This window comes from Oryza glaberrima, chromosome 10 (genome assembly GCF_000147395.1).
Source record: "Oryza glaberrima chromosome 10, OglaRS2, whole genome shotgun sequence".
NCBI lineage: Eukaryota > Viridiplantae > Streptophyta > Magnoliopsida > Poales > Poaceae > Oryza > Oryza glaberrima.
This window is the reverse complement of record NC_068335.1, coordinates 20,515,729-20,526,410: the sequence shown is the minus strand read 5'-3', so window position 1 is coordinate 20,526,410 and position 10,682 is coordinate 20,515,729. Positions and strand designations below refer to the sequence as shown.

The 10,682-nt window shown below is 43.9% G+C and overlaps 1 protein-coding gene and 1 non-coding gene across 2 annotated transcripts; one reads left to right on the top strand and one right to left on the bottom strand.

The window, feature by feature from the left end:
* Positions 1 to 948: 948 nt before the first annotated feature.
* TRNAA-AGC (transfer RNA alanine (anticodon AGC)) lies at positions 949 to 1,021 on the bottom strand. Its single transcript has one exon. It is a non-coding gene; the product is annotated as a tRNA-Ala (tRNA).
* Positions 1,022 to 5,163: 4,142 nt separating this feature from the next.
* On the top strand, positions 5,164 to 7,772 carry LOC127786088 (basic helix-loop-helix protein 004). The gene is made up of 4 exons (XM_052313412.1): positions 5,164 to 6,102; positions 6,209 to 6,415; positions 6,765 to 6,935; positions 7,363 to 7,772. The coding sequence occupies exons 1-4, from the start codon at positions 5,242 to 5,244 to the stop codon at positions 7,453 to 7,455; spliced, it is 1,332 nt and encodes a 443-aa protein (XP_052169372.1). The 5' UTR covers positions 5,164 to 5,241; the 3' UTR covers positions 7,456 to 7,772.
* The last annotated feature ends 2,910 nt before the right edge of the window (positions 7,773 to 10,682 follow it).

Genomic DNA, 10,682 nt, shown 5'->3' with positions numbered 1-10,682 from the left:
ACATTCTTTCGCTATTTGCTGAAACATTATTTTTATATAAAGTGAAACAACACACGATTAAACGAGTGAAACATTTTTGATATACCTGGTGGAACACCGTGCAATATTTAAAAATAATTCAATAATAAGCTAATTTTTTTCGTCGGAATATATCTATGTGTGGTCTTGTTTTGAAGATTTAATTGTAACGAATTTAATGGTGCAATCGGATCGTGATTTGGATAAGTAATTTAAGAGAAAAATCAGTTTAAAGTAGTTTTACACGTAAATCGGACGCTGACGTCATGCTGACGTCAGCGCCCGATTTTAACCTCCTCCCATCGGGCGCTCGAGCCAGAGTCGGCTAAGTTGGGCCGAATAAAGAACAAGACCCAACTATTTGGTAAGCAATCCATACTGGAAAGCCTCCTAGGCGGTATACATCAGCTGAGGTCTGAGGATGGCAATCTACCTATTGATGTCGCGATAGATTTAGTGCTTCGAATCTTACAGAATTTTTAATTAATGAATATAGCCAGTTTTAAATGAAATAAAAAAAGATAATTATGTCAAACATTGTAAATGTAATTAAAAAAATATTTTAAAATCTTTTTTTAAGAATTACACAGTATAACACAGACACTCATAATTTTTACGTATTATAATTGAGCGTAAGTGCTATGTAATTACTAGTTGGATATACAAGAATATGTACGTTGATGCAAGATCTTACTGACGAAAAAGGTAAAAAAAAATAGAAGCCCAAAAAACTGTTGCAAGTGAAATAGTAAAACCTTTTTTTTCTCCGCCGGAATTTGGAATTTGGATTCACATGTTTGAACCAACTGATCAAGACAGAATTGAGAACTGATCATCGTATAAGCATTTGGATTCAATGGCTTGATCCAACTGATCCAAGGCAGATTTCAGAAAAAAGGGAAAAAGGATCAATCGAAAATAAAACGAAAATGGAGATGCGGGGTATCGATCCCCGTACCTCTCGCATGCTAAGCGAGCGCTCTACCATCTGAGCTACATCCCCGGAATGAGTGAGTGCAGAAACCATTTGCTTAAAACCTGTTAGTACCAGTGCACTACTATTAAAACAACTACTATTTCTTGTGGATATGATTTCCTCTTCCATGTGACTCACGAGTCTGGAACAGGCTTAAATTAATTTGTGATAGTATTTTGTGGTCAGCACGTCCAATGGAGCAGCGTATGCAACACCATCTGCAGATGGTTACTATATGAGATGTTCATCATGTTCTCCGGACATTGTCATGGTAGATGATTTCCTCTTCCACGTGATCCCGTACTCACTGTCCTCTTGTCAAATTGTTCCGGACAGGTGTCATCAGTCATCACACTGTACATATACACTACAGAACGCCATTTCAGGCTTTCTCAGATGATGCTTAGACAATAACCTCACCTTCACATGGCTGTACAGGCATGTGAATCCGTGGACGATGGATTTTAGCCTGCTAAAAAAAGGCTTGTTCTCATGCGTCATACGGCTTGGACTCATCCGTTGTTGAGATCATGTCAGTGCCAATCCCCAAATGCATTGTTCAGTTCGATTTGCCACCAAACGCGCGCGATCCCAACAATTAACTGATCGGCCGGCGTTGTGGTAGTGTCGCGATCGAGTTCACGGGTCGCCACCGGTGACGGATTGATGGATGTACGCCGGTACGCGCCGCGCGCCGGCCAGCCGGCCGGCAGGCGAGGCGACACCGGCGCCGCGGCGCTAGCTGCAGCGACGCGGCCGGAGCTATAGCTAGCTTCCCGGCGCCCGTGAGCCGGCCCCGCCGGCGAGAGCTATCTGTCGTTTTGGCCGGCCGTGGGCAGGACGACACGACGGCTGGTTGGCCGCTGCTGGCGTCGCCGGAGGAATGGCTGGCAGTGGAGGATGTACAGTGTTAGCTGTGTCAGGTGGTGAGTTGTGATGTCAGGTGGGGAGTTGTGATCCAAATTCATCTGCACACGTACAAGGGCCAGCTTCGGACGGAGCGAAGTGGAGGCCCATCACGGGAGTCTTGGGCCGGATCGTTATCATTTTAGGGTACCTTCATATATACTTCTTGTAAGTCGTCATTCGGCGTTGTAACCTCACCCTAATACAGTGAAGATATTTTGCTGGCTGGCGCCCGTGGTTTTTTCTCTCCTGCTTTGGAAGGGTTTTCCATGTAAAATCTCGTGTTTTATGTGATTGATTTATTGTTTTTTTATCGTTTATTTGACTATCATTTCCTAACATCAAGCGTCACCAATGATTTTTGGCAATAAATTATGTTAAAATGCTTATCGATATCTTATAACACTATAGTCTAAATATAATTAGCATGCTTTGACACCGATAGATACGTTATGACACCAACGCCACTTATGGCTGGCTAGCTAGCTGCACCTGCACGTGGCATATGCGTTTGGTGTGGCTGGAGATGATACACGTACGATCGGGGCGACGCATGGTTGGTGCGCGTCGGCCGGGTCACCGGTCCGGTCATCGTCGTCGTCGCGGTTATGCGGCCGGGGGGTCCCCTGGTTGGACATGGCGTCACTAGCTACAAAGTTTCGTGAATCCAAACATTGTCTCTGCACGCATATACTGCAGGTCTGCAGCTGTGTGCAGCTGCAGCATATATTATTCCCTGCGAAATCGCTTCCGCGCGCGATGCATGGGCCCGGGCGGCCTGCCCCTGCCTGCATCTATCTGCACTATCTGCAGCACTAGCGTGGCTGCGACTGCGTGGGTGTGTTCGGGTACTGGAGGTCTGGAGTTTGAAACCCATCTCCCTGCGCAGAAAACGGAATGATCTATTAGCGCGTGATTAATTAAATATTAACTATTTTTTTAAAAAAATTAATTTAAAGTTTTAAAGAAACTTTTATATAGAAACTTTTTTAAAAAAATACACCATTTAGCAATTTAAAAAACGTGCGCACGAAAAACGAGGAAGAATGGTTGGGAACATGCAATTCCGAACACAGCCGAAAGCATGTTGTTTTCGCTGAACTTCGCTTGATATTGTTGACAAACTAGATTATGACCTCTTGTATGTAGATTGCAAGCTGTGTTTGAATAATTGAATGTAAAGTGAGTAAAGTGTTGAGAATTTCTTCCTATGCACGTAAAACGGAATAACTCATTACCATATAGTAATTAATTTAGTATTAGCTAAAAAATTAAAACTATATTAATATATATATATTTTAAACAACTTATCTAAGAAACTTTTTCAAAATAAAAAACACACCATTTAACAGTTCGAGAAATATGTGCGTGAAGCCGTGAAACATAAAGGAGTACAAGGCCGAGTTTAGTTCCAAACTTTTTCTTCAAACTTCCAACTTTTCTATCACATCGAAACTTTCTTACACACAAACTTTCAACTTTTCCGTCACGTCGTTTCAATTTCAACAAAACTTCTAATTTTAGCGTAAACTAAACACACCATAAGTTGAATAGTTGCCCTGCGGAACGCAACTTGCTTACGACTTGTGTCAAGGTGACAAGTACGCGCGCAATGCATACCCAATTAGCTTGTTGTGGCTTCACACCAATTACTCTGGTTCCGTTTTAAAATGTAAGAGATTCTAGTTTTGTTCTACGTCAAACCTCCTTAATTAAATACCAAATTAGTTTCACTAAAATTCAAAACACGCAATACGTCTTGATTGCGTATTTTTTTGGTCTTGCAGAAGTTGATATATTTTCTATCTAAACTTGAAACTTGATCAAATTTAAATAATTTGACTTGAAATAAAATAAAACCTCGTACATTATTCTGGAAGGGAGGGAGTTCACAACAAAACAAATATAATTAAATAGAAATTTATATACTTTAAAAGATTGTGCAAATGTGCATCTATTTTAGTTGTCTTTCGTTTTAGATGCGCGTGCTTATCTTGTCTGCTCAATCCGTTCCTGCCATATGATCAATAAGATCGAAATACACATCGATCTCGTACGCGTAAACCGTGCGTGTACACATGTTCTACACACAATTAACAAAATCAGCTGCTTGATTAGGTAGAAATTAACTGTACACGGACGGTTACATACATGCACCAAGACGTACATCGATCACTAGCGAGAAGTTGATGTGCATGCTAGGAACAAAGAACGATTACATCGGATACGTGACCTGTCACAACTTGCAACCAAATCTTTCGACCTCATTAATTTCACTCTTAAAGTCATGTAAAAATCGTTAAGATGGCCATCGTCTGTGATCTCCAAAAACAATCCAAAGATTTAGGGGCGATCATTGCACTTTGGATTATCTTTTATGATAAAGTTTCAATACTTTAAGATGACTCTTAAACATGTCCTTTTATTTTGAACCGGATAATTAATTAAGTTATTTTTACGATTTGGACCATCTAACTCTCTTTTCTATCCATGTCTAGCCTTCGTTGTAACAAAAATAGAGACTGCAGATAGCTAGATGTGTGAGTTCGGGGTGTGCCAAAGCTGATTTGCTTGAGTTGTTGATATGCAGGGACAATGTTGTTTCGGGTAGTACCGAATAAACAACAAAATCTAATGTAAAAAGATTGATTTAAGATTGGTCGAAACTAAAACGTCAATAAAATGTGGCTGAAATTACAATTTACTTATGTAAAAGGATTGATTTAAGAGAATGGTCCAAACTAAAACGTAGGCAATAAAATATGGCCCAAATTAAAATTCACTCATGTAAAAAGATTGATTTAAGAATAGTCCAATCTAAAACTTTGGTAATAAATTGTGACCCAAATTATAATTCACTCAAAAATTAAACAATATGTGTATGTAGAAGAAGGTGGCTTTTCATCTTTAAGAATGTCCCCATATTTTGTTTTTGTCATAATCTTATTTCTCATTTGAGTAAAGTTCATCGTGTCTTAGAACTACACATTTAAAACCACGCATTTAAGGTTAAAATTATCACAAAACCTTGTGTTAAAGGTATATTATCACAAAATATATCTACCATATTTTTTTTTTCAAAACTACATATTGTATATACTTTCATCTAACACTGCTGTCATACTGGAGGCTTTAAATTTTTTGTAGACTTGTAGTTATGGAATAAAACCATGCTTTAAAATCTGTAGTTTTATGATATATCCGATACTATATATATACTACTCCCTTCGTCCCAGGAAGAACATGCATTACTATAGCTCTATTGTCCAACCAAAACACCTGAAATAACCCAACTAAAATTATTGGAATGGAATGATATTTATTATTCCCTGGGTCCTTCTATGTTTATAAATAATTCTCAGGTTGCTTCCATAATCCCCAGTCCCCACTACTGCTCATCATTCCATCGATTATTCTTGCCTATCCACTGTCACATGCAATTTGGAGCTAAGCTACCTAGCTTACTCGATCGTCGTCTTCATCCAAGTGTGGGAAGTCGAGCTAGCGAGCTAGCTGGCATGGAGCTAATGGACGACGACGGCTCGTCGTCCCTCCTGGAGGAACTCATGGCGCCGCTCCGGAGAGGCACACCGACGACGACGCCGGAAGATCTGTGGCTTCAGGCGTACCCGATGATGATGAGCCCGATGTGCGGCGACGGCGTCATGCTCGGTGACCTCCTCGTCGGCGGCGGCAACGCGAGGAACACGCTTGCCTCGCCGCCGCCGCCGCCGCCGCCGCCGTCGTTCCCACTGCCTGTGCCTCTGACGACGACGACTCCTTGTCCGCCTCTGCACGAGGTCAGCTTTGAGTTTGATTCAATTGATTGCTTGGGTGAAGTGTGCAACCCGTACAAGAGATCAGGCGGCGCTGTCCGTGCCACCGCCGCCGCTCAGGTGATGGTGGCCGCCATGGATCCGAGACGCGAAGCTGCGTCGTCTGCGGTGGCGGTGGCGGCGGTGGAGGAGGAGGAGAGATGCAAGGCGCGACGTGGCGCTGGAGGCGGTGGTGATAGTGGCGAGCTGGCGCCCATGTTCGTGTTCGGCGGCGGCGGCGGCGCGGCGGCGAGCGTCCGCCCAAGAAGCTGCAGGCCGCCGCAACCAGGCGCGCCGTCCAAGAACCTGATGGCGGAGCGGCGGCGGCGGAAGCGGCTCAACGACCGCCTCTCCATGCTCCGCTCCGTCGTGCCTAGGATCAGCAAGGTCACTTACTCACACGAATATGCATCAATCGCGCTAACTCCTCTCTGATTAATCTCCCGGATTATGATTAATCAGATCAAAACGTTCGTTACGCATCATCATGCAGATGGACAGGACCTCGATTCTCGGCGACACCATCGGCTACGTGAAGGAGCTGATGGATCGGATCAAGAACCTCCAGGTCGAGGCCGCCACCGGTGACTCATCCTCCTCCTCCACGGAGAATCTCTCCATGCTGAAGCTGAACACGCTCAAGCCTCCGCCGTCGTCAAGCTCCGGCGAAGAGACGCCGCTTATCAGAAACTCGACGAGGGTACGTTATATTACTACATAGTACTCCCTCTGTTTTAAAATGTTTGATACCATTGACTTTTTAGCACATGTTTGACCGTTCATCTTATTAAAATTTTTTTGTGAAATATATAAAACTATATGTGTACATGAAAGTATATTTAACAATGAATCAAATGATATGAAAAGAATAAATAATTACTTAAATTTTTTTAAATAAGACAAATGGTCAAACACGTACTAAAAAGTTAACGGTGTCAAATATTTTGAAATAGAGGGAGTACATGCATATGCCTCGCCATTAGAGCTACTACCTAGCTAGCGGCATTCGTGATGATGATGATGCAATGCATGAGATGAGATGAATGCAGTTCGAGGTGGAGAGGAGGGAGAACGGAAACACGAGGATCGAGATGGCATGCGCGGCGATCCCCGAGCTGCTGCCGTCGACGCTAGCCGCGCTGGAGGCGCTGGGCGTGGAGATCGAGCAGTGCGTCATCAGCTGCTTCGATGACTTCGCCATGCAGGCCTCCTGCCTACAGGTGATTATTTAGTAGTACACCATATGCATCCGATTAATTAAACCTTATCAGGTGATCGATTTAAAATTTAAAGTTAACTTCTCCATCCGTTTCAAATAATTTTGTCATTATAAACCAAACATTCATGTTTTTAACTACCATTATTTTCTAGAATTTTCTATAGTTTAACAACATGTGAATTATATATTATGAATGTATTTCTTATGGAGTAAGTCTTATGACACTAAGTTATATCATTTTTTAGAAATTGATAGTAAGAAATATAAATATTTGGCTTAGGATAAAGTTAGAATGACAAGTAACACAGAGAAAGCACGTAGCAATTGGGATTTAGGCTTTAGTACTTCAATTGAACACTTCAACTACATATTGTTTTGCTAAATTAGATTATGTGTGGATGATGTATTTATGAATTCATGCGTGATAGGATGACAAGAAGAGGGAGATGACAAGAGATACTGAAGAGATCAAGCAGACATTGTTCAGGAGTGCAGGCTACGGAGATGGCTGTCTTATATAATGGACCAACCTCGATTTGATCCAAACAATGCAAGCAAATATGAGTAGTAACTACGTTCTACCAGCACTCTCGATTAGGTCGTGGTGCCTTATTAGTTCATCTTGCGTGTGATCAATTCTCACTGCAGTACTGCACATCTTACTGGAACAGTAAGAATATAGTATAGCATGATGAGCTGAGCAGTCTGTGGCATACCATGTATTTGATGATGCAATTCGTGAGATCATTTTCTCATTCCTCTTAATTATATTTATATATGGATATCAGCATGAACGCTATATCTTGGATATTATCAAATTAATTTCTGTATGCGACTACACAGTGTTGACCACATGACCTCAGCTTTGAGTTTTGACAATTTGAAGAAAGGGATTATCCATTGATCTTTCGACGGATTTGGAGTTGCAATTCTTAAAAATTTTCAACTAATGGATATAACCTGTTTTAAATAATACAATTTTAAAATAACAAACATGTCAAAAATGGTAAATTTAGAGATAAAATCATTTGCAAAAAATCTAAGTTTGGTGGACTGTAACTGATGAGTATAAGAGCTATGTAAAGTAAGTATAAGTGCTATGTAACTGCAAGTTGGATCTATAGTAGCAAGGATCTTGATGCAAGGTCCTACTCCTACATACGAAAAATCGAAAAATAGGAGCCTTAAAAATCCGTCGCAAGTGAAATAGCAAAATCATTTGAAGAAATAAAAATGAAAAGGAGTATAGAAACTGTAGACCTGAAAGGCCGGTGGCCCGGTCCAACATCTCGACAGCCCATCCGATGCTAATAAGACCGCAACACTGGGCTCTTTCTTACTAGGCCTGATGGGCCCGACCCACCGTCACAAGAACCAAACATCAGGCTGACAAGTGGGCCCCGTTCGTCAGCGAGTATACTCGAGGTTAACTGTCGCCGCCTCGACGACGACTCGACGACTCCGTTTGGGCTCTGATTACTCCGCCGAAATCGTTGATGAGGCAGTGCGCGAGCGCCTCGTCGTCGACGTCGCGGCCGCCGGAGGCCGCCGGCGAGGAGGGTAAGCGGCGGCGGCGGCGGCGGGGTTGGCTGCTGCAGGCGGCGGCGCGGGAGCAGAGGTCCAGGTTCTACATCTTCCGCAGGTGCGTCGCCATGCTCCTCTGCTGGTACAAGTACAAGAACATCTGAAAAACACCGTATAACGTAGTACCACTAGGTATATATGGGCTTGTTTAGTTCGCTACCATGCCAAAATATTGGTAATGCCAAATCATAGGCAAATTTTGGTAGTGGTGAATGTTTTGGCAACTTATGTGTCTTATTGGCACATTTTGGTAGCAAACCAAACACTAACCAAACTACTATTCAAAATCCAAACTACTATTTAAAATACCAACAATTTAGTAGGGCACATTTTGGCATCAAACCAAAATGGCCCTATATATATTGCTACCTCCTTGTAAATATGCTCAAATTTGCAAACATGTTCAAATTGCACTTGACATGGCAAGCGATGGCTCTGCCCTCCTCCTAGCTGATTGGAGTTGTGTTTAGCCGTCGTAGTAGTCTCTTTCTTTTCTTTGGTTATGTTTTTCTCTCTTTTCTTGACATAAGCTGGTCTGTCATGTAACAAAAATTTTTTTCTTTTAATATATTGACGTATAATTCTTTTGCGCGTTAAAAAAAAAAGCATAAGCGATGGCCTAATGAGTGGATTGAAATCGAGTGAATCCGCCAGTTCTTTTTTTTTTTCTCTTTTTCTGCTTATTGTCTTGGTGGATTGGCTACTGCAGAGTATAGTTCTCTCCTATGTTTAATTTGGCCGGCTATCTACCTCAGTATACCTAATTCACTGTTGGGGATGGAATCCAGGAATCAAAACCACACTCTCCTGGGCCATTTGTTACATGTAGCCATGCCTTAGTTACTGTTTCTGCTGCTCACGGGAAATTCGCGGCACCAACAGTATTCAGCTCTGAAGAGGAAACTGTGGTCGGAATCTATCTGCCTCAAACATGGACAGACAGTCCAAATTAATGATAACCACAAATGATGATCTTGACTTTGAAATGATCGAAAGAATGATCGGTATAAGAAGTTATTGCTCGGATGCAGCATTTGGTGAGAGATGCAATGGGCGATCCACTTGCTTCAGAGTTTTTCATATGCCAATTCTGCAATGAGATCTTCTGTCTTGAGTCTCTAGCTTGATAGCTTGTCTCTGAACTTTTAACACCGAAAAGTAGCAGTGAATCAGTAAACAGTAACAATGCCAAGTGAAGTGACCTCTATAAATCGGCCCTCTCTGATCAACAAACAAAAACACCACAATTTGTTTTGAACGAGTTCTATTGATAGAGTAGGAAAAAAATTACAAGATTACAACCCAGGAGGGTCGTAACCAGGAAAAAGGAAAAACTATACCGCCACCCACACGCTGACATCGCCAACACATAAGCCCAGGAGAAGGCTAACACCGCACCGGACGCCGCTAAGCGTGACCGACCGCTACTAGACCAACAAAGGGATACAGACGAGAACACCCCTAGGGAATGCCAAAAACGACGTCTTCAAGAAGAGAAGCGACGGAAAACCGCGCCGCCGTCCGTCGGGACTCAAAGGAGCCAAGACTGGGCTTTCGTCCGGCAACCACCCTTGAGGGGTGAGACAGCACAACAACGCCCTCAAGAGGGGGGGATAACCATCGTTGTCGGTCCAACCAAGGCCGGACTGAGTTTTCACCCGCCGCTCACCACTTGCGAATCCACGTCTGAGGCACCGATGCTCCCACCACCACACAAGCTTTGCCGATATGTGAGACCCCTGCACCGGTGTCCCCCGCCCGCTAGCCTTCGTGCGCCGAAGACCGCCACGCCCACCGGCAGCTCCTCCTCACACCTAGGTCGCCTCCTCCACCGCCGGCTGCGCCTCTCTGCGCCAAGTCGGCCTCCTCCACCGGACGCGCCTCTCGCGCCAATCCGGCCTCCCTCCATCGGCTGCGCCTCTCGCGCCAAGCCGGCCTCCATCTCCGCCGCCCGTGCCTCTCGCGCCGAGCCGGCCTCCGCTGCCATCGGCTGCGCTTCTCTGCGCCAAGCCGGTCTCCGACCCTTCCACCAAACGATGCCGCGCAGACCAGAAGCAGTCGTCTCCCACGCCCTCGGCTAGCCGTCCGAGGCCGCCATGCCTCCGGTGACCGCAGACACGGTCACCACCACCGCAGCCGCTGCTGCCGAACGCCCAGCCACCTC

Excerpts from the sequence above, each read along its gene's own strand:
- LOC127786088 (XM_052313412.1), top strand. The coding sequence starts at position 5,242 with ATGTTTATAAATAATTCTCAGGTTGCTTCCATAATCCCCAGTCCCCAC. Across the intron at positions 6,103-6,208 it reads TCGTGCCTAGGATCAGCAAG|ATGGACAGGACCTCGATTCT; the intron begins GTCACTTACTCA and ends ATCATCATGCAG. Across the intron at positions 6,936-7,362 it reads TGCAGGCCTCCTGCCTACAG|GATGACAAGAAGAGGGAGAT; the intron begins GTGATTATTTAG and ends CATGCGTGATAG.